Source organism: Lacerta agilis, chromosome 2 (genome assembly GCF_009819535.1).
Source record: "Lacerta agilis isolate rLacAgi1 chromosome 2, rLacAgi1.pri, whole genome shotgun sequence".
Lineage (NCBI taxonomy): Eukaryota > Metazoa > Chordata > Lepidosauria > Squamata > Lacertidae > Lacerta > Lacerta agilis.
The window spans coordinates 56,353,957-56,378,674 of record NC_046313.1 but is presented as its reverse complement, the minus strand read 5'-3'; the positions used below and the strand labels follow the sequence as shown (position 1 = coordinate 56,378,674).

At 40.7% G+C, this 24,718-nt stretch overlaps 1 protein-coding gene across 4 annotated transcripts in view; it reads right to left on the bottom strand.

Moving 5' to 3' along the window:
* The window catches only part of SPOCK1 (SPARC (osteonectin), cwcv and kazal like domains proteoglycan 1), a 384,074-nt gene extending 363,128 nt beyond the window's left edge, over positions 1-20,946 (bottom strand). For 2 of the 4 annotated variants that reach the window (XM_033140152.1, XM_033140154.1), the window contains exon 1: positions 20,231-20,472. In XM_033140152.1, the coding sequence (XP_032996043.1) occupies positions 20,231-20,398 (168 nt within the window). In that variant the 5' untranslated portion in view covers positions 20,399-20,472. Of the gene's footprint in view, positions 1-20,230; positions 20,476-20,907 lie in introns of those variants that run through there. The other 2 variants (XM_033140153.1, XM_033140155.1) reach the window with 2 other exon arrangements.
* Between the last annotated feature and the right edge of the window lie 3,772 nt (positions 20,947-24,718).

The following is a 24,718-nucleotide window of genomic DNA, read 5'->3' as shown; positions in this document are numbered from 1 at the left end:
GAAGTCAAAAAAGGGGGAAGTGTGTGTGTGTGTGTGTGTGTGTGTGTTTAAGAACCATTAACTCCCACTGTAAACAAGCTGAAAGGTATTTTTCTTTGAGAGAGGATTCTGTTTTTCAAGTCAACTACCTAAATGCCTCTAAGAGAGAACAGTGGAAACTTAGGAAACAAATTACAGGTGGGTAGCTGTGTTGGTCTGCCATAGTCGAAACAAAATAGAAAATTCTTTCCAGTAGCACCTTAGAGACCAACTGTGTTTGTTCTTGGTATGAGCTTTCGTGTGCATGCACACTTCTTCAGAAGTGTGGAAATGCCGTATCTGAAGAAGTGTGCATGCACACGAAAGCTCATACCAAGAACAAACTCAGTTGGTCTCTAAGGTGCTACTGGAAAGAATTTTCTATTTTGTTAGGAAACAAAGTAAGGGATCTTAGAAAACAGAGAGATAATACAATAAAAGTATATTGCACTATACTGTTTTTTGATTTGGTCTTTTCATATGTATAGTATATTATAGTACAGTACAGTATCAGAATATAGTACAGAAGGATAGAAATGGAAGACCTCATCTAGGATTTTCAGAACCGCAACTGACTTTACAAAAGCTAAAGGCTCAACAAGGGCATTTCCAAATTGCTATGGGGTAATACTCTTAAAGGCTGCACCCTAACAACAAAGTGCTGATAACACATCTTCTAAATAGGGTTCTGCTCAAGTGAAAGAATGTAAAATGATTACCAGAGCAACAATTCCAGCACTAATCAGATGATATTACCTAGTATGGCAACAACTACCCACCTTCACCAGCACTATGAATACTCTTTTGGAATTTTACTTGTTCAAGCCCTTGCAGGTTCAGTATTCCTGTGGAATGTTCAACCAGGTGCCACTTCCCTTTCATACAGACGTGATTTATTGTTGAGCTAAATGTTTAAAATGTGAACAAAACATTTTACAACATGGATATCTATGGCACAAATATTTGATGAGCTACAACAGAGTAGTTGCTTTCTGAAATAAAAGGAAACTAGAATATTTTATGGTGCACTGTTTTTCTGTTAACAGGAATGTCCTTCAAAATATGAGACATCTTTTTAAAGCATATGTCCCAGTTCCAGCAGTGTACACAGGGCTGCAAGAGATAAGAGAGCTCAACTCTCATTAGGATGCCAATCGCTCTCCCTCTCTGTCTTCAAAAATAAAAAGTGGGTCTTGTATAATATTGGCATTTGGCATATATCATTAACTTCCAGATTTCAAGGCTACTTAGAGCTTTTAAAAAGCTACACCTAATATTTTCTTGATTGATGCTTTTAGAGCAACAAATGCTTCCTTTGTGTTCTCTCTCATTATCAACTTTATTCTGAAATACACACATATCATTACCACCTAGTAGAAAGCCCACAGAAAGGAAGCATCAAACAAAGTTCAATGGATACACAATGAATCATGTCCTTCTTACTGCATCATTGACAGCTGAGTGATAGTTCCATTATAGCAAGTAGTCCCTGGAAATGGCAGTTGAAGCTTGATACACAGATTCTGAAGCTTTGTGTAGGCTGCCCAGACCTGGAGTGTGGTAGGCTCTGCCCTGCTAGAGGAGTTGGGAGGTTAAAGGGCTTTTGACTTACTTTGTAGTACTTTATTTCTGCAAGGGTGGGGGAGACAGGTGTTGCAGAGTCTTCATCGTCTGAATCAGAGGAAGGTGGCATTGTGGCCAGGAGGTCCCCAAGTATGATACTGATGGTTCTCCCTTTGAATAAGCAGCCTGAACTTCATCCTCATCAGAGTCCTTTACTGCACAGTGCAAGTTCCCCAGACAATGTAATGTGAATTCCAGGGGACACAGCTTTTTGCTAACACTAACTGAAGGCCTTTGTTGAACATTTATAGGAACTTGCCTGAAAAAATGGATGCAATGGCAAGACCTGCTTTAGGGTATTGAGTGAGTATGAAATGAGTCAACCAGTGATCACAACATGCACTTTTGCTCTTAGAAGGACAGGTGTGCTGGTAGATCTGGGTGAAACTAAAGGTCAGATACAGATGCTTATAAATTACAATTTAATTTGTTGCACCTCTAGCTCTCTTGAGCTTAATCTGGGTCTGATGGATAGTGCACTTTTAAAGACCTCTCTCTTGATCTTTATGACCAATAAATATTAGAAAATTAGTTTTAAGGATAAAATCCTTAAGTCCTCTATACATCCTTTTCAATGGTGGGTCTGTATGTGATTTACAAGTTTTTATACATTATTAACACCCCCATTATTAAACTATGCCTCAGTGTTTTCTAGGGTTTTCTTTAAAGGATATTTGGATTTCTGCTTGTGATCTACATGTATTGTATACTGTCCTAAAATTTTATTTGATTAGAGGTTGCATAAGAATGTCATCTGTCCATAAGAACACAGAAGGTCCCTAAATACATTAAAGATATGAAGGAACATTATGCAAGTACTAAGGAGTGAGACTGCACCCTTGGTTTTACCCCTAGCACTGGGCACATTGCCTGCCATGCCACGTTAGTATTGCCACCTACCCCCCCCCCCCAAAAAAAAACACAACACCCCCCAACAACACCTAAACATGCAGGCAATTGTGCTGTGACTATGCAACTGATTTGACCAACTCACAAATCAAATCAGGTCAACTTGTAGTGATTTATGCTGAATTGGGATGAAGTTGGAGCAGCTACGAATTGTTACAGAATGGGTTGGGTGGATCCAAAACAATTTGTAGTGATTTATGCTGCTCTGGAACTGTAAATGGTCTATCAAAAGTCAGAAAGTCTGTCTCCAAATAGTTGTAGTAATTAATTACAGAGGAATCGTATCTTATGGAAGAGGTTGCTATGCACAGTCCTACATACTAGCCTGCGTAAATCAGAGGCAGAAGGCGGCATTATGCCTAATGGAGTCAGGGCTAAAATGATACACAGCCAAGGAAGACTCTCTCAGGCATTTTCTAGATAAAGGATCTGAAGAAAACTTTAATCTAATTCTCAAGTTCACTTCAGACTTGCCCTTTCCCTCCATCAGCATGTTGTGCACTGTTACATACATGTAGAGATTGCTTCTGTACTAAAAGAAATACAGTGGTACCTCAGGTTACAGACGCTTCAGTTTACAGACTCCGCTAACCCAGAAATAACGCTTCAGGTTAAGAACTTTGCTTTAGGATAAGAACAGAAATCGTGCTCTGGTGGTGCAGTGGCAGTGGGAGGTCCCATTAGCTAAAGTGGTGCTTCAGGTTAAGAACATTTTCAGGTTAAGAACGGGCTTCCAGAATGAATTAAGTTATTAACCCGAGGTACCACCGATACTGAATATGGAATGCACTATTCTTTCCTCCTCACACTGCAACATGATTTACATCCATTTGTAGTACCCACCTTGATTTTTGTATCTAAGGGAAATGACCATTTAAATGTATAAGAATGTTCCAGAACAGCAGATCATTCAAAATATTTCAGTGCAGTGGTTGTCCTCTTAAAGTACAACTTGACAACAAATTGCTTGAAAATGTGTCCCCTAAGGTTAAGGTTGCTCAGAGCTTGGATGAGTTGCAAAGTAGCCAATGAAAACATTTAGAATGCAATTGTACAACTGAGGGTTACCACAGGACCAAAAGTGTGTTGAAACGATTATGCTGTCTTCCCAAATAGTGCAGAAGGCGTTTAAGTTAACGACTATTAACTTGAAGGTACTTGACTCATGAAGCAGTTTAAAGTCTAGCCCACGGCGATACATGAGCTCAGATGGCCTTGTCAATGTCTGAAGAAGGAAGAGAGCAAAAGCACAGAAGAAAAAGAACTCAGAGGGGAAGCCAGCTTTTAAAAAACCTGATATTCTCAGCAACTCTCAAACAAAACCTGCCTTCTAGCCTTTAGCAAAGTGTTCTTTGTTCACAAACAGACTAAACTAATAACATGAAGTATGGTGATCGATAAAAGGGTCATGATACTGGGAATTCCTAGGTCTGTAACTGACTGTATATAGCTGAGAGGAACTTTGTGCTGGACACTCAGCTGTGAAAGGGCTTTTCAATTTTTTGCACCAAATGTGCTTCTAGCTAACATAACCCGAAAGAAAGAGATGATGTTGTGCTTCACAGTCGCCTATCTGTGTAGTAGGAAAAGGAAATGTGGAGAAGTGATTTCAAGAATATCTGAATCAACCCCTGGTTGCCAATGTACAGGTCAGAGGGGAGATCTGGCCTACCCTCCACAGGCCACTTTTGACAGGTGGGCAGGGCCACCTAAGCACCTGATGTCATGAGATGTCAGGTGGGAAATTTCAAACATTAAGAGCATTGCTGATTCTTCCTTTCTTCTACTGCAGCCATGGCTTGAAGCCAAGGCAGGGCTTACATTTGACACATGAAGTTCATGCTTCATGAGAAAATAGCAAGTAATAAAAGTTTGAGAAGAGGGTAGCTATTACACAAGTCTTGCGTGCCTACTTGGAAATCGCTCTTAGCTGTTACTGTGCATAGGATTGCAGACTAGAGAGAACAATTGAAAACTCCAAGACACAGTCCTTCCAATTCAGAAATCCTACTCAGAATAGACACAACAAAATTAATGAACATGAGCAATTTAGTAGGATACAATCCAGGGCTACTCTTACCATACTGCTAAAATATGCCTATTCTTATATTAAGTGGGTATGAAATAAGTCACTAGCTCACAAGCTTAGTTCTGGTGTTCATAGAAAGCCTAGCCAGTGTGATAAAACATCTAAGCAGCTATTTATTATTTCAAACTTATTTTCAATGCTTACACAAAAAGTGAATTAACAAGCATCAGCTCACTTATTCAAAAGTTCTGCAAGCTCAATAAAAATAAACCAATATGTTTAAAGAAGACAAAAGTGAAAACCGTGCAAAACTAGAGCAATTTGTCATGGAATGTTACTTTGAAAGACTTCACAAAACTCTTAAAGCTGAGCTGAACTTCTCAGCTGCTATCTAAAGCATGTGGTATTTCTTTTTAACTTTGATTCCTCAAAAGAAGGATAGGGCAACTGTTGCTCTCCAGATGTTGCTGGCTACAACTCTCACCATCCCTGACCACTATTTCCAACAATTTGTCATTGGAGATAAAAATAACTTTGCTCTTGCCCAGCACTGTAACTCTTATATTTCTGCTTCTGCATTTCTTGTGATTTTGGTTGTGAAGAAATACAGGACATTACTAGTGGTACACAGAAGATGTTGTCTGCAATGTAGCATCAAAATTTGCAGTTCAACATACATAACAGAGGCATGCATCACAAAATATTACTTCACTGGAAGTGAAATATATATTATACACATAAAAGTTGTAACTGTATACACCTGAAGATGCCATCCCTGTTTTGTCAGAATCATCTCTCTCCCCCCCCTTTAGAAGTCCAAGGAATGAAAGCACAGTATAAAACATGACTGCTATGTTTATCAGAATGCTCTATTCATTGTAGCCTGAAGATAAATATAAGCTATCTTACAAGATAAGCATCCAAAATGTCATTTATCTTTGGCTTTTTCTGAAGCCATCTGATTGTGAACCAAGAAGAAATTGGAAAAATAAAACCAACTGATCCTGGCAATATAGGACAGGATGCAATAATCCATCCAGTCTCTTCAGGATATAAAAATAATATATCTGTTAGATTAGAGAAATAGAGTAGTTTAGAGTGGTTCTCCTTCTCACACAGAAGGGAGGAAAAACTCATTTTTTACCCATTTGAAATTTTACAAAGGACCATCTCACAACTAATCACTAGACAGCTTTTGCATCTAAAATCTTATCTTCCTGAACAGTAGCTCACATAGACCCTTGTGATTGTGCCCGTAAGGCTACAACTGCTTTCTAAGTAGATTACATGGACCAAAAGAAACCACTTTGTTTTGCCCTCTGGCTTTCTATGTAGAACTAGTATCACTGTGAAATGCTTACAAAACTCCTTCACACATTTCCTGGCTTTGAAGAGCTAATGTGAAGACAGAAAAGATGAGAACAAATGTTTTTGTTTTTGTTTCCCCAAAAGGAGGAAGTAAACACATTATAATATATCACTGATGAAGCAAGACCAAACTGAAAACTTTTGCTATTCTGCATTACACAAAAGTAACAACTTTTGGCTAGAGGTTGGCCAAATACAGTAATGGCAAACATGCCACTATTAACATGTTTTCAACATCAGATATACAGTACAATCCCAATTTCTCTTAAACTGTTAAGAATTTCAAAATTGACAAAAAAGTATCACTTGAATAAGAAAATAAAAGTCAGCTAAATAAAATTTGGGTTGCTAATTTTTCTAGTTGTCACGATTGTGAAGAAAAGCTTAGCGTAAGTTGGAAGTTGAAAAGCAGCAAAAGGATGAGCTATTCTGCTTTGAATACCTCCATCCCTCCCAATGCTTCTTAGATCCTGGCCCGCAGCATCCATACCCTTACTGCTTCTCCCCTCCCACCCTCACAGTGTGAATTCTCATCACCCTGCCAGTACAGTGGTTTATACAAGGCAGTATATTTTATGCACATTGATCTGGCTTGCTCAGTCAATTAGCCAAAAGTATTTCTTTTAGTGCTTTGTATCTGTTTTAAAGCACTGTTTTGTCTTTGTATAAACCTAAGCAAGATAAACTAAGTATGTATTACTGGAATGTTTAGTGGATAAAACTAGGACTTTGCCATCTGTTCCATTTCTGATTACGAATGTAACAAACTTTTGCCATTACCTCAGCAAAAATGTTAAGTAATTTAACATGTGCTCCTTCCACAAATGGACTTGCGGTTCTGCATTTAAAGTGAAGCCTAGACAGGCAAGAAAGAGTGAGAGGGGACTAATATTAAAATTGTTTGCTGCTGTGCAGCTCTCCTAGGGAGAGACGACATGATAAAAATGTGATGTTTGACATGCATTCAGCAAAATATTGCGTAATGCACTCCTACATGGTAGTGGGGCAGGGGATACCAAGGACAACGCTAATTATACCTAGGAGCCAGTGACTGGGTTACCTTTCCTACATTAAAGCACTCTTCATGTAATACAATCTGGCTTTCCTCAGTAACTCAGTGAGGTGCTTGTAGAATTATTCAGCACTGGACAGCTCCTTGTGGCATCAAAACCAGGCAGCAAAAAGGGTGCATAATTTTAAAAAATTCAAGTTCTTTAAAAGAAAACATATTGTAAAGGGACCAACATACATTTTTTTAAGGGCACAAACACAGTAATTAATAGAAATGTTTGATTTTCAAAAACTTCTAATTTAGATAATTTCTAGTTATTTAAAACACGTTTATGCCACCCATCCTTAAAAAAAGGGAAATTATGGGTTATTGTTAATTGTATATTCTTACGTTTTGTATATTCAGTAATGTGTCCAAGTAACTGCACAGGACTCCTACACATGGCTATAAAATTAAATGTTTTATGTTTAATTTATGACACACACAGTTCTCCTTCAAATTTAGTGGTTCCTACAAAATTTGGAATAATCATCATTGTGAAAGCTCAGCACTGAGTTATCTACAACTGTGGATCTAAAATGGTAGCAGTGAAGCATCCTCTTCCATCTGTAGAGAAATAAAACTGTAGATGAAAGCAACCGGACTTACTGAATGCCAACATAGCAGTTTGTGCAGTAGATACAGATGTTAAGAGAGTTAGGCAGAAACTAGTCAGTCTACATCTGCAAGTGGGTTGGTTTGATTAGCATGGTTTTGTACATCTCCTGCTGATGTTTCAGTTTTGGGACAGATGAAATAAGAAGAGTAGTCCCTGTAAGGTTTCACATTTTTCAGAAACACAAGGGAGACCAAACTAAACATCACTTGGAAGGCACAATGACAATTTATTTCTTCTCTGGTGTATTCCAAATTAACTCCTTGGGATCATTCCAGAATGAGCTATTTGTGGTTTGCAATCTTAAACTGCAGTTTAAAACTAATAAATACAGTGTGTCCACTTCAATGAACTTCAGTGTGGAATATGTAAGAACTGGAAGAAAAACTATGAAGGATTAGATCAGGTGATACTCATGCTGTGTGAAGTGAAATGTCTTGTTTAAGTGTTGAAGATTTTGAAATAGCTATACACATACACCCTGATATTTGGGTAATGAACCAATGTAGAATGAAAGCAATGTGAACTGTCAAAATATCTGAAGAAAATTAGTTATTTTGCAGGTATTTGCTCATTGATGATTAAGTTGCACACCACACAAAAAAAGGAAACTACTTCCACACATATAATTACAAAGACACATGAGACAATAATACTACACACTGCTTTTCCAGTGATCATCCAGTACTTTATTACAGAAGTGAAAAAGCTCTAGTTTTCCATGACAAGTTTTAATTGGCTAATATTCTGTACTGAAAAAGCATGTACTGAAATTAAAACTAATGATTCAATACATATTATTTAAAAGGTACATCTTATGATCAAAGCGCTTTATAATTATCACCTACAGATTACAGAAAGAATTAATGCATATCAGCATTAATTATATATGCAAAATTCAGCTTGTAGCAGCTGGGCCTTAGAATATGCTATGCAGACATTTTCCTTCTCTTGGATGCAATTCCTAATACCCTATTCTTCAATTTGAAGTATGAAAAGAAGCCAAATGCATCCCACTAGCTATGTATCACCTGTTGGGTGTTTGACCTGTTTCCATGGTCTCATGCAGGCATCAAAAACAAAAACAAAAAAATAGTTTAAACTTGCCATTCATAAAATGTCAAGGCAATGCACAGCAATCACAAATACAATGGAACATAAAATATGAAAACAACACAAAATATCATTAATAGACTAGCTCGACTTAAGGAAATTTAAACAAATAATTAGGCCTGTTGGCATAAAGAAAGGTCATCAAAAACATCTGAAAGTCAGCAGTGAAGATGCCTGCTGAATGTCTACTCACTGGAACAGTGTCCCACAGCCTGGGAACAGCAATTCTAAATGCCTGGCTTCTAAGTTTAAATGAGTCAGGCTTTTGAAACATGAGGGACAACTAACTGCACTCTTCAGGTCCAGTTTATTGAGACTATCATTGGCCACCATACAGGGCTAGCTGGTGATGCTCACCTTGGTGGATGACAAGTTAAACAGCTTTTAAAACTACTTCTATGTACCAACTATATAAAGCTGAATTCTATATGCTCTATAACAACTAAACGATGAAACCAACAGTTCTCTTCGAAGGGGGAAAAACCTGCACAATACTTTACCTTGAAAGTCATTCAATAATAGCATGATAAGCATAATGGAGAGCAGAAAGCTAAAACAAGGTCCTCTGTGGCCAATTATATAAAAAGCAGCAGATGAGGACAGAACAATGAGGATGAGCAAGGCATCAGGTTGATACATCTGTGATATTAAGCTTACAAAGGATCAGATAATAAAAAGAAGCCTTGCTCTTAAAATATTGAGCAAATATTCAGGTTTAATGCAGAATTCCATGGGAAAGCCCCTAATCAAGAAAGTATGCCTTAGAAATGAGAAGCTGTCAGTTCAGTTTCAACTGGGACACTAGTTCATTGCAGGGGGTGCATATAGCTCAGCCACTGAGAACATGGTTTGCATGCAGAAGATATCAGGTTCAAGTTTTGCAATATTTTTGTTTTGCTTGCTACCCCTCGCCCTCCAGAACAGCTTCGGCAAGGGTGTGGGGCTTGCAAGGAGCGAAAGGGGAGTTCCATTGCAGAAAGGGACATTCTTGCATTGATGGGACATGTTAGTTGGATAGCACCCAGAAGCTACAGAGGCCTGGGTCATATTGATAAGACAAAAGAAAGATTTGCAAATCCACACTTGAACTTAGAATTTGGAGAGAGCAAAAAACTTATGTAAAGTACTACTAACATGTGCACAATAATGAAATGCATCTTTAACCCTCTCCAAAAAGTATAAACATATATTGATAAAATTACAAAAATGTAATTATATCTGATTTCATCAATCTAGAATGAAGCTTAAACGTCAACGTGATGAGATGGACAACAACTGCCATGTGGCAATGAATTCAAGAGCTTCTCTTTCCATTTAGATTAACCACAATTTAGCATAAAAATAAAAAAAAAATCCTTCCAGTAGCACCTTAGAGACCAACTAAGTTTGTTCTGGGTATGAGCTTTCGTGTGCATGCACACATCTGAAGTTGGTCATCAGTTTTGGTTTGACATAGTTTTGTTTCCACTGAGCATAGTTAAACCACAGTTTACCGTATGGGAACTTTATCTACATGAGAATTAAAACCCAAGCTCCAAAAAGCCAAGGTGGATTTTCAAATACACTCTGGGCCACGAGCTTCATCAGTAGTTCCCCCCTAGGTGTCATAACAGGAGGTCCCAATTTTCACCATAACTATTTTTTTCTTATGTTGAGGAAGAGAAGAAAGTTGGATAAGCATGCATGAAACAAAGTTTCCCAAGTATAATACAATTACATTTGGAAGACGGAATGCACACCTTCACTGAGAATGTTATTCTCAATTTCATTTTGTTATTATCTTTCATTTTCTTATCTTTACAAGGCAATCTCTTTTCTATGTTTTATGATTATTACTCATAGCTACACCAAAGTGTTTGCATAGCACAATGAATAAGCTTTGCAAAGCTTCAATGAAATCTAAGAGACAGTATATTGCATCCTGGTACATATGAGAGCACTAGAAAAGTAATAGAATTCTTATACAGGTCAGGATGTTCTGACTATAATAGGTTTGGAAAAGCTGGCTATCACTTGGGATACCCAAGTTATAAAATCTTGATTGTGTAGGGATTATTCATGTGCTTCTGTTAGCAAAAAAGTGCTACTAAGAGTTTGCTTTGGAATCTTCTGTAAGAACATATCCCCAAACTAACAAGAGATTTGTGGTTTTCATCGCAATATCAAATTATTTACAGGACAATTTCAGACAGCAGGCCAAAAACGTAAGATTGTACAGTATATAAATACATATTGCCCAATAGTGCTGTGATAAAAGTTGTTCTGGGCATATAATGGTTTAGCTGGATACAACACAATATTATTACAAATGCCTCTCAAAAGTTTTTCGCTGTCCTCTTCTTACCCCGCTACAAGCATATAGCAAGCACACTGAACAAGGACAGTTGAACTGACTTCAGTGTTTACGCTACCAAGGACATTTTTATACATCTATCATCTGCTGTCTTACTCTCCAGAGTTCTAGCCTGGGAGAAATACAGAAGAAAAAGTTTTCATACCCATGTTAAAATGTGTGCATTCTGAGAAAACACTGAGGAAGGACTCAGTAAGTCGAAGAAGGAGCAGGGGGAATTTATGGTGCCTAGATCATTAAGTAAACTAAGGCTGCAATACTATACACTTACCTAAGAGTAGTAAGTTCAACTGAACTCAGTAGTACTTACTTCTGAGTAGATATGAATAGGATTCCACAAAATTAATTTGAGTCACTTGCGCCCATTTAATGAGACTGATTTTCTGCTACAATGGATTAAAAACCAAACAGCTTAGGTGACAGATAAAAGACTGATCTACGGTACTAACCCAAGCCACCTCCCTGACAAAGCCTCTGCTGCACAACTTTAGGAATTATTTTAACTATAAGCTGCCTCTTAAAACGTCACTTGCCCTTGAATCCCACTATGGAATAGGGACCCCGCTCAAATGAACATTCAATTTTTTAAATGTCAGACTGGCAGAACAAACTTCTTCAAGCAATAACCAAGAAGTGACATTATTCAGGAATTTGAGGGGAAAGTACAACTGAAATCAAGGTTTGGACACACTGGTTAACAACATGGTGAGTATAATGTCTGGGAAATAATTGAGAGAAGGGGTTGTATAAAAAATAAATTAGATATGCAATGTTTGGTATGCTAACTATACCAGATCTTGAAAAGTAAAGGAGGCATACCAAATTCTGCTTTATATCATCCTGGACAAACAGTAACTTTGTTATTAGGTCATTTTAAACTAGATCAAATTTATTAACAAGATTATATAACATATAAATTTCATGAGATAAAAGCCTACAGCACCCAGTATTGTCAGGTTTTCTCCCATCCAAGCACTCTGCTTAGCTTGCGAGATGAGATCAGGCATGTTCAGGGGCTCTATGGGGTTTATGGAATGGTTAGGGGAGGGGTAGTACCTGTGGTAGGGGACACATTGTGCTCCTTCTGAGGTAGTTTGTCCACCTTTGGTACTCACTCTGCACTCAGATCTCACTTGTGTCTTCTAGAAGCTGTCACCAGTCAACACACCTACACCCCAGGAAAGGGCTTAAACAAGCTGGCTAAACCAGATGAGGGTAGTTGATGGATCTCAACCCCTCAACGAGTTATGGACTTCCCATGAATCTGAAGAGAGGCTCTGGAAGATTGACCAGCTTAGACCAATAGTGGGTCCAACAGTCAAGAAGATGGTTTCTGCATGCACTGTAGAGGGAAGTGAGGGGCAGATGAAGCTCGTCAGCCTGGGAAGGCAGCCCTTCTAAGAGAAGGAAAATTCTGATGCTAAACCTCTACTGCCTTCCTGGATATCTTCAGGAGAAGAAAAGGCTAAGTAAACCCTACACAAATCTGGAGTGGAGTCCCTAAGACTGTTGGATGGCACCTTGTATGCCTCCTTCTGTCAACTCCTGCAGCCAAGTTGGTGCCAAACATATTGCTCTGTTTTCCTTTGGATATCAGCCCAGGACCTCCATACACACTGCCCAGGCTTGCACAACAGGGAGATCACTTTGGTGCTGCTAACATGGCAGTTGGAGTTCACCCCCCGAGGCACACCCCATTGTCTCTCAAGACTGACGGATGCTAACATCTCATAAATGCTTGCAGTGTTTGGTTTTTAATTTTTATGATGTACTGCTTTCCCTTTCCGCACCCCATTTACTGAAATTTCTACTCTGGTTCGTTGAATCCCTCCGGATGTTAGTTTTGGGTTCTGAACTGAACTCTAAATTTACCCCACCTCTGATAATCTACAGAAAAAGCAAGCCTCATCACATGCAAGGCGGAAACCAGCTCAGCCTGCAGGCATTCCCTTATTTTGCTATACATGTTTTATATGTTTCAATGCATTCAGCAAAGTTAGGAAGTAATAATGCCATCACTTCTCCTCTCGGCTAGGGGTCAATGGATCATGCAAAGTGGGAACTAGCACAGCTTGGGGATGTCCCCAAGCTGCACTAAGCCCCAGCCACAGATTACTTCTTGGTTCTATAATATTTTGCCACCTGTTTTTGTTTTTTTTTCATGGAGCATTACAGAGTAACAAATGAAGATGGCAGGTTCCTGCCCCAAGGAATTTACAATCTAAATTAAGAACGAAGGTCAGCAAAGGGAGCAGAGGAAAAGAGAAACCAGGATGACACAGGATTATATATTCAGCAAGAGGTTACCAGTCTGATTTATTCTCTATGTAACTGCAAGGGAGGCAGGACATCTACCCAGAAGAGGGACAGCCAGTGTAGATGGCCCTGAAGGGTGGGGTGGGTGGGTGGTTTGTTTGTTTTTTGGAAGCTTCTTTTCCACAAAACTAGACAGTATCAGGGCCTCTTTAAAAGACCAGAAAGGACCTTAGAATAAGAAAGTGACTTATTATAACCATCACTGGAACTTCATTGCTCTCCAGGGATATGAATTTAAGTTTCTCATACTTGAACCTAATATTGCAGCTGCTACATCAAATGGTCTCTTCACAAATACATGGCTGGAGCCAAGCACCAAGCCTCAACAGAGTAGTGTGCTTTCAAAAGCTGACTCTTTTATAGCTATACAAACCCACAGCTACACTGTTGTATACTAGAATGCGGGTCTGTTTTCCAAACCTGTTTTGTCTCTTACCAACTTTTTAATAAGGAGATGTAGAGAAGTGCTTTTGGCAATACTGTTTCATTTCTGTTTAGGTTTTGCCAATGTTCCTGAAGAAGAGAATTTTGCCCAGAGGCTGCTTATTTAACAAGGGTTTAGGATTTCATCAATCTAAAAACGATTCACATCTCAAGCACATCTGGCTAAGATCTAATTTGCCCATTTGCCCCTTTTCATCCTTGAAGGCATCCATCTTCCATATAAAGGTTGTCAAGTTTCTTCATTTTATTTTACCCAACAATTCACCAAAAGCTGAAATATTTCTTTTTCTTTTTCCATCCTCAACATGAAGATAGCACGATCTCAACATCATTATAGTTCCCTGCAGCTTGGCTATTTTTGGTACCTATAACCAACATCCAGAAAGCAAACTATAACTTTTTTTCTAAGATGACAGACAAATTTGAAACATGGGCACAATTTTAAAAAATGCAGCCCAGGCTGATGAAAACTACCTTAAAAACATACTGGCAAATACAAAGATAACCCTGTCCAGTTCTAGAACTGTAATTGTTCATAATTCAGTTCAACATTTCTCATTGTATAAAAGAAAGCTCCCTGAAAGCTATTGCACCCAATGTATTTTCTACTTTCAAACATTGCAATATGAAGAAACATTTTTTGGCATGTCAATAACCTAGCAGCAGGAAATACAGATATGAAAAATATCTATATGCAGACACAATACATAATCATTTGACTGCTTGGACCTCTGTGGCTGCAAATCCAACTGCTTTAAAAATAAAAATAAAAAATCCTAATGATCTCAGTAGGTCATTTACACCTTCACTGCTAATTATTACTAGGTTGAAAACTTCTGCCAAACATTTTATTCCATATAAGCATTATAAAGCAAATACAAACCTAGACTATTTTATTTTCAAATACCTGAATATGTGTGACTAAACTGACATATTTGCAGTGTCTGCTGTTATCACTCAAGCTTTTCAGTTTTGCACTGACCATGACACCTTTCTTTATGCATGCTTTAAGACACCCCAATTTTTATATATTTGGAAGCTAGAAATAATCTCTGTCTAAATATTTTCTTAGCTCTTGCACACACAAGTTGCAGAATATGTGTTCCTTGGATTAAAATTCATTATTCCAAATTGATTTATCAAATACTGATTTATGAGCACAAAGCAAATGGAGAAGCCTATTATCACTCCTGCTAAAGCATTGCAGTACTATTAATTTAGATTTCCTGCCATGAGCTGCTCTCCTATTTTGAAGCCAAATGGATCTGATCTGATTTGGTTTGCTGACCACCAAGTTATTACATTCAAGGAAATGGCCTTCAAAATAAAGCATGATGTTCTCTCTTGAAAGTATGAATGGGTTCTACTCTGCTAAATTTTGGCAAGGAAGGGTATTTTTTTATTCTGATCCACCAGAACTCCATACCCCCCAACATTTCTCTAATGAAAATAGGGGTGTCCTAAGGAAAAGCAGGACATTCCATGATCAAGTAAGAAACCAGGACGGCTTCTGTAAATCTGGGACTGTTCTTGGAAAATAGGGACACTTGGAGGGTCTGGAACTCAATGGAAGTGGACCACATTCACTCTAAACTAAAAAATAAGTGGGGAAGTAACAAACACCCCTACATACACCATTCCTTCTCCATATCCTAGGAGAAAAGTCCACTGATCCAAACAGGTAGTTAACACAAAGTCCCAGCCTGGGGAAGTGGAGAGCTCTGGATTCTGGCTGGCAGTGGGGGGTTGGGGGCAAGGTGTAGTGCTGTGCTAAACTGCCCTCTTAGCCAATATCCTCTTGCAGGATATGTATGTTTTTATTAACATCCTCCTTGCTGGATATCAATGTTTTCATCCTAGAATTCTGAGGCAATACAGAGGTATGGTGGAGCCCAGGCGACTGAAGCAGACTCCCCAATCTAATGACAAAATGCCTTTAAGACACAAGAGAAGAAAAGCAAATGGACATCAAACTATCTGGTGAGAGAGTCCTCCCTTTATTTCTGAGAGGGAAGTGTGTGAGTGTGTGTGTGTGTGTGTGTGTGTGTGTGTGTGTGTGTGTGTAAAAGCATTGATGGTAGAAACAACCTTCAGACCTTCCTCCTCAAGGTTGGGGACAGGGATGCTTGGAGAGGGACCAGCATAATTGCTGGCCCCTACTTTTGTTGTAGTTCCCTGCTCAGGCATAATGCATCATATATTACAACTCATACTGGAACCCTGGTGCTATTTTACAAACTGTGGTTTTATTTTTTAAAAAAGGTAAAGGATGCCTGACAGTTAAGTCCAGTTGCGAACGACTCTGGGGTTGCAGCGCTCATCTCGCTTTACTGGCTGAGGGAGCTGGCGTTTGTCCACAGTTAGTTTTTCCGGGTCATGTGGCCAGCATGACTAAGCCGCTTCTGTCAAACCAGAGCAGCGCACAGAAATGCCGTTTACCTTCCCATCGGAGCGGTACCTATTTATCTACTTGCACTTTGACATGCTTTCGAACTGCTAGGTTGGCAGGAGCTGGGACTGAGTCACGGGAACTCACCCCGTCACAGAGATTCAAACTGCCAACCTTCTGATCAGCAAGCCCTAGGCTCAGTGTTTTAAACCACAGCACCACCTGTGTTCCTGTGCTTTTATTTACAGTACTGCAATTGTGGTGGGATAATTAAAATGCACAGCCATAGACTAAAAGGATAGTAAAAACAGATGGCTATGACTTTAAACAGACAATGGTATGCCATGGGTTTGTTCACATGTTACCCTGAACCCAGGTACAAGCCTCTTCTACATATGCACAAGCATTTAAATAAAAGAGTGTGCAGCCTGTTGGTTTGTTTTGTACAGGTATTATTTACCCAGGTACACGGACTGTGCACTTGTTAAGCATTACATGAGAATAACTGCATGAACAAGTGTACAACTCAACAATTTGCATACAGTACTGAGATTGTACACTCGCTGAATGCAATGTGTAAACATCCCTTATGAAATTTAGTTAACTGTTCCTGAGGGGGAAGCAACGTTCCACAGGGATCTGAGAATGCTTGCTCTTCCTTTATCTTCTACTGCACCAAAGTACATTTTGTTGCCTTGAGGGCAGAGGTAAGCAAATGTGCTGGCTCATAGGATCGGGAAAAACATATGTTTTCATGGAAGGGCATTCACTGAAGCAAAAACACCTCCCAGCACATCTAGTTTGGCAACTTAAGTTTCTTATTCTGACGAAGTGCATTCCCCAAACGGTAGCTCAAAACACCAAATATCCAAGTCATGAAAGAAGCATGTATGTTAATTACTTATATGGTTTTAAGATTCGTTACACACAGGGCCATTCACCTACATACTGAACCCTAATGTTTTCCTGTCTTTTGATAAATAATCTTTTGACAGCATTATTACTGCCAGAGTTGAGGAACTCAAATCTCCTTTTAAAGATATATGCCATGCAGAATTTGAATAATGTGCACTTCTCTTCAAGAAGGAGGATGATGACTGGTGAGCAATCCTCTCATGACATTCTAAGAAACAATCTACCAGTTTTCTGGTGTGCTAAGTCCAATGACATGAGTTAGAGCTGCTCTGGGTAATGCTCATTTCAATGGCCCAAACGTCATAGTAGAGTATGCCTCTGCTACCTCCTTCCATCTCTGAGGAAAATGGGTCATGTTAAATAAATAGCTCCCTTCAAGCACAGCATACTGGACCATGCATGAAGCAGTCATTGAGACCAATCAAACAGCCAAAACCACCTCTACGAGGCGTGGAGAAGAATAATGAAAGATATATTTATAAAATGAGATGCAAAGCCAAATGCATTTTGTGTTTGTGTTTCTTGGCCAGCTTACAAGAAACCACTTTTAAAACTGAGGAAACTTAAAAAATCAGTTTGTAATTTTACTTAAAAGAAAAAATCAAACATCCAAATCCAATCTAAACTACAAGTTGAACCCAATCAGGTCAACTTCCCAGCTCACTTGCATCCACTAAACCGCACCAACTCTTAAATGTGCTTATGTAAATTATTATCTTTTGGTCTTCAAAAATCACAGTGGGAATACATAAAATATAGTAACTAGAAAGTTTCATCAAGCCTAGCCCACCTGCCTATTCACCTATGGCAAATAAAAATTGCGACAAGATGATCAGGTAGGTAATAATTTTGTTAGCGAAGGGCTCATTCACACTTCCACTCGTTCCATCGTACTTCTGCTTGTCCCATGCCAAGAAAGCACTGGTCCAAACAGTTTATTGTTTGACCCACACTTTCTAGGCAGAGGTCTGAGTGGTTTTCCCCTTGCCCTACTCCTTCCCCAGAGAAAAATCAGCTCTTTAGTGCCAAAACCAAACAAGTCTCAATCCAGAGAAAAACCAAATTGCCATTTACTCCAACTGAGCACTAAAGAGCAGTTTCCCCTGGAGGGTGGGAGGAGGAGCAAGACAAGAGGAAGTGTGGATAAGGCCTTAATTGGAATAATCCCCACCTGACCCCTCACTCTGGAAGGCTATGGTTGTCCCATAAAATAATTACTTATATGGCATTAATGAGCAGGTAGGTTAATAGCCTAGGAACTGCAGTGGACTTATTTGCAAGGCTGATTTATCAAGTATGTGGAACAAATTTTTTTCAAATACTTTGTGCTGGTTTCCGTACTGATGTTTGTGTTATAACTTCTTTGAATTTAGGTTGTTTTGAACCACCTGCAAGCCACTCCAAGAGTGTTGTTAATGGATGGTCAATAAATATGTAAACAGGTAAATGTAGCATCCATGTGTTACACACCTTACTTATCTCCTTCCTCATATTTGCTGCAAAATATACCTGTATTCCTTACTAGTATCCTTGATATGTGCTAAGCAAAGGGCTGCCAACTTTTGGACTTAGTCCATTAGCTATCCTGCTATCTCTTGCTGATTCCTACAGACTACTAAATATGTTTAGTTTCATACCATGGAAAGTATCATTTTCCATTTTCTGCACATAAAACCTTTCTTAAGGGGACACTCACCCCCCTTGCCAGTTAGCAACCACAGGCCAAGCATAGTGGTGGTTTGAAATGAGCAGATGTGGAGAATCTTTTGCCATCTCCTGGACCTGGAGAGTCCGCTCAGAGACTGGAGAAGGCCACTCTTTCACTGCATGCTTTAACTTATTAAATAAAATTCTTTAAAAGGTTGCAAGTCAAACCCACTAGACTCAATAGCAAAATTCCTGTTGACATCTGACCATAAAGAAACATTAACTGAATCACAACACCTCCTCCAGTTTAGATACATTTATCACTGATGGTTCAATGTATACTTAGAATTTTGTTTACTATATATATAAGGAAGTTGAATAAAAATGAAAATAGCATCAATGGGACTGAACTGAGGCTTTACTTAACTGGAGAACTGCTTGCAGTAAATAACAGATTGCAATAGTCATAGTCAAGTAAATGCCATCTTTTTAAGAATCTGGTCTTATTTTTCCCATAAGGCCTGACATAAGCAGATAAATGTTGCTGTGAATCTGCCTCATTGTTTTTAGAACACCAGGTGACCAATTCTTCCCAGCCATCTCCCTACAATCCACTTGGCAAAATGCCCTTGCTTATGCCAATTGCAAGGGAATGGTATCTGTTAATGGCTTACCACAATATTCATTTAGACATTTCTAAATGGGTTACATTAAGCTTCTCAAATACCTAGCCTTAGTAACAAAGCCATTACATCCCCCCCCCCTTACTGATCCTGGGGTGGTTAACCACAATGGAATTGTTTCTCGAAGTGTTCATTTTTCCCTAAAGTTTTGCTTATGAAATACATTTTCCCTGCCCATACAAATGCATGAAGTTTCAGCACAATCCATAAACTGGAGTAACAATGTTAGCTGAAATCATTCCTGAATGTTTAGTATGCCAAGGCAGAGAAATACAGATACCATAACAAATACCCCTGAGAGCAGAACTGAGATACTGTAATAGAATCTTCTGCTTTGGTCTCTTGCCACATGTGCATGAAGAAAGCTTCAGGTGTTTACCACCTTGTGGCTTGAGTGGGTAAATAGTTTTGCATCCTTCCCCCTTCCCCAAGGTTGCATTTAACAGCAACTAATCTCTTAACACAGGCACACAGAAAGTTCTCTGAAAGTTATACCCTAAGGAAAAACTGAATACCAAGAAAATGAGCCCTTAATCAAACATATACAGAATACTAATAGTAAGAAGACTGAAACACAGCTGATCTTAAAGGACGAGGATCTTCTTCCAAATCTACAGCAACCATTGACATATACTGATAGATATAGCCATCTCTCTGGCCCCACCAAAACAACACACCTGAACCATCAGACAATCCCTAGCAAGGAAAAAAAATCTCCAAGGACCAGCTTGGAAGAATAAAAACAGGAGTACTTACATCTCTGAACTTATTCCAATATTTATCTTTGTCGTATTGGGAAACAGTGCTCAGCCATTTGTCGTTGTCCAAGAAATTGCCATTGTTGCTGCTCCCAGGGACGATTTCTGGATGCCTGCCTTCCACTTGCAGAAAACACCAAACAACTATGGCCAATATCCTATGCATCTGCAAAACGGGGTGCGGGGTGTTTGAGAGAGGGAGAAAGCAGGAAGAGAAGAAAGGAGGTGAGGAGGTGGGGGGGGGGAGGAGAACAAGGACAAATACCTGTCTCAATTAATCAGTCCACAAGAAAAATAAAAAGAGGCAAGCGTTCAAAACACAGCGGCTTAATAGCTCTAGGAGGGGCAAGGGAGGCGGGTGAGCCACGCATTTGATGAGAGACGCAGCTGATGGTCTCTTGAGCAGTTCCTGCGCGAGCTTCGCCCACCGTACAGGGCGCTCCGTCAGAGGAACCTCGAGATGGAACCGAAACTGCCAAGGCAGCAGCAGCCATACCGGGAGGGGAGGGCGGCGGGTTCCCGGGAAAGTTTGAGGTGCAGAAGTAGGGATTCTCCTCACGGGCTTGACCTACCTTGGGAGACCCTCCCTGCGCCTCCTCCCCAAAGAAAAGCAACCGCCCCTCCGGCTGAGGGAATAAAAGGACGCTCTGAGGGAGACGCGGGTGCTGCCAGTACCTTTCGAGGGCGGCGCGAGAAGCAGCCTGCAAGTTTCCCTGCCGAGCAATTCCAGGCGCACTCACCTTTGCCGTCCTCCGCGCGCTGCCACCCGTTCCGCCTCGCTTTGCGTCGCCGTTCCCCGCTGGCTCGGCGTCGGAGCCCCGCTCCAGCTTCGCCCAGCCGCTTTGTGTGCGCTTGTGTAAGTGCCGGGCTGTGTGTGCGCGCGCGCGCCTCCTCGCGGGCTCGGCGTGAATCATCGAAATCTGGCGCCGCTTGCTGACCGATCGGTGGAATGGCGGCGGCTGGCGCAGGAGGAAAGGAGCCGGCTCCTCCCGGCTGGGCTGCATCCTGGGGCCTAGCTAGCTCCTTTGCAGAGGCGTCCGGTGGCGAAAATGTTGGCACTTTCTCTGCTCGCTGCCTCACCAACTCAAAAGTACTGTGTGCAACAGCAGAGCTTCTTTAACCATCTCTGCGCCTTGTAACACTCTTGCCCAGGGATCAGACTCTCACGCTTGGGGTTTGTAAATGCAGGTGTGTGTTGTTGAGGTCCAGTTGCCACGAAGTTGGTTTGCAAAAGCTCTAGTTTGGGGACCTAACAGTTTGAGCTCAGCTCCTGCATGAGAGACTTGCATGCCTGTGGTCGGTGCTATGGCTTGAGAAAAAGAGATGCTGGAACTCACTCATTCTCTTGTACAGTAATGGCAAAATGGCACCCACCTGAGAAGTGCAGGAACTGAGGGCTGAAAAAAGCAGTGGGTGTGGTTTCTCTATTGCAGAGTTTCCCCAACCTTGGGTCTCGAGCTGTTTTTGGACTACAATTCCCATCATCCCTGACCACTGGTCCTGCTAGCTGGGGATGATAGGAGTTGTAGTCCAAAGACAGCTGGCAACTGAAGGTTGGGAACCACTGCTCTGTAGCAATGATAAGGGCACCAAGCAGTGGACTGAATATATATATAGAATTGAGGAATAGGGTGTCTCTGTACACACTCAGCCCAGGGTTTTGTTTTCAGTAACACAAGTGAGTGAGTCTTTCTACCCACAAAATACACCCCCCCAGCATTTATTTCAGTAATGAAGCTGGGAGGAGGGTAATAATGATAATTCATAATATTTTTATTGTTTGTATGCTGCCCATCTGACTGGGTTGCCCCAGCCATTCTGGGCGACTCGCAACAGAATAGTAACAACATGATAAAACATCAAATATTAAAAAAACTTCCCTAAACAGGGCTGCCTTCAGATGTCCTATAAAAGTCAGATAGTTGTTTATTTCCTTGACATCTGATGGGAGGGCGCTCCACAGGGCGGGTGCCACTACCAAGAAGGCCCTCTGCCTGGTTCCCTGTAACTTCGTTTCTCACAGGGAGGGAACCGCCAGAATGCCCTTGGTGCTAGACCTCAGTGTCCGGGCTGAACAATGGGGGTGGAGACATGCCTTAGGTACACTGGGCAGGGCTTTAAAGGTCAGCATCAATACTTTGAATTGTGCTCGGAAACGTACTGGGAGTCAATGTAGATCCTTTAAGACCAGTGTTATATGGTCCAGGCGGCTGCTCCCAGTCGCACATCTAGCAGACACATTCTGGATTAATTGTAGTTTCTGGGTCACCTTCAAAGGTAGCCCTATGTAGAGCACATTGCAGTAGTCCATTTGGGAGATAACCAAAGCATGTACCCCTCTGGCAATACAGTCTGCTGGCAGGTAGGCATACCAGATGGAGCTGGTAGACAGCTGCCCTGGACACAGAATTGTCCTGCGCCTCCATGGACAACTGTGAGTCCAAAATTATTCCCAGGCTGCGCACCTGGATCCATTGTTAAAAACATTGTTTATAGTTAAATTTATATCCCACTCTTCTTCCCAAGGAAGATCTGGGTGGCAAATATGCAAATGACAGTGCATTTAAACATACTTCCATTACAGGTGCAGATTGGGAACAATTTGTTCTGAAGAGGGAAGTCAAAAGACAACAGAGGAGGCTGCTGTCTAATATTTGACAGAAGGGAATTCCGAAAGGTAGGTGCCACAACACCAAGGATCCAATTCCTATATTGTGAGGAATGGACCTCCTACAAAGATGGTATCTGCAGGCAGTGGCGGAGCTTCATGCTCTGGCACCGGGGGCGGGAAGCAGGCAGGGGCAGGGCTGGCATGCGTTCTGGGAGCAGGGTGTGCCCCCCGCTGGGGCGTGGTGCACGTTCTGGGGCCATGGTGTGCTGAGATGGAACCCTATCGGGATCCTGCTGTCCGGGGTGCCCTGCCCCCTATGCCCCGCCCTTCCTACACCAGTGTCTGCAGGATGTTCTCACCTACACATTTGAAGCTGTTGATTGGGCATGTAAAAGGTGATCCTTGTCCCAAGCTGTATAGTCCCAATTTGAAAGTTGAAAATGCCAAGTAGATCCCAGTCTGTTCTCCTGTGCTGTACAGTCACACCCATGCAAACATATTCTGTTGATCCAACAAAAGCAAGGTGGGGTTGTGGCAAAGCATGGCAATGACAGCTGCAGCTATGGGAGTTGCTTACACACCTGCTGTCATGCCCTCCAGCATGAGTTGCCCCAGGCCTCACCCAATCCCAGAAGCTCTGAAGTTTAAACAAAGCGTGTGATATGATATTTACTTCAAGGAAAGAAGGGATGAGCAGGACGGTGGCATTCATCCACACATGCCTAATGCACTACATCACATTTGAATTGTGGAGGTGGAAAATAGATCAGAGCCACATGTGGGCAATTAACAAAATAATCGGTTTGGGACTGAGACAATGAGAACTTTTAAAGGGTGCAAATTCTGGGGGTGGCATATAAACATAACCTTCAAGGTACTGGAAACCCTACTGTTCTTCTGTAGTTATCAAGTTTACCAAGCAGTTTTGTGCTTCGCTTGTATATTCTGAACATTGAAACATGGATTATATTTGCACAAGAAATATGTGTTCCCATTTGCCTAATTATGCCATAATTCCATATTTCAAATGCTTCTAATCCGTTTTGATCCTACTAAGTGTGCAATTCTAGGTTTAATCTTTGACAGTGTTTCACATCCTTCAACAGCTGCAGTATATCACAGCTGTTTATTACTTACGGTAGCAGTAAAAAAAATATAAACCCTTGCTTGTAGATTTAATAATATATTTACCACCAACTAAAGCTCTAACTGAGGCATAATTATAATGCGGGGGGGGGAGCAATGTTTATTCCCTTCTTGTATATTGTAGATTCAATTTTTAGAACAGTGTGTGCCATTTTGTCTGGAGTTACTGAAAGTAGCTACAACAAGGCTGGAGGGGCTGGAACATAGCTGTCAACTTTTTCCTTTTCTTGCGAGGAATCGTATTCGGAATAAGGGAATTTCCCTTTAAAAAAGGGAAAAGTTGACAGCCTTAGGTTGGAAGCACAAAAGAGAGTTGCAGGAAAGGTGTTGTGACTGGAGGGGGGGGGAGGGCACTGAACCGGGTACTCATTGTACCCTGTACTCATAGCTTTCTGGTGAGATGATGGGGGATTAAGGGACTCGGTGGGAGATGGCAAATGGCCGCTCCCTCAACAGACAAAGCCAGAGTTTGGAGTTAGGTGTGGGAGTGGTGTGACCTAGAAGTAAAGCAACAAGCTGGAGAAAGACTCAGAGCAAAATTTGATTTCTGTTTGAATCCAAGGCTGTCGCTATGGGAGAAACAAGACCTTCTTGCTTTGAACCCATCCATCGTAGGCTCTGATTGTATATATAGATGTTTTTTTTAAAAAAAAAAAACATGTATCACAAATATGCCATAATCTCCTCTGGGCCTCAATCCAAAAGGAAACACAAATCCTAGGTAAGTGC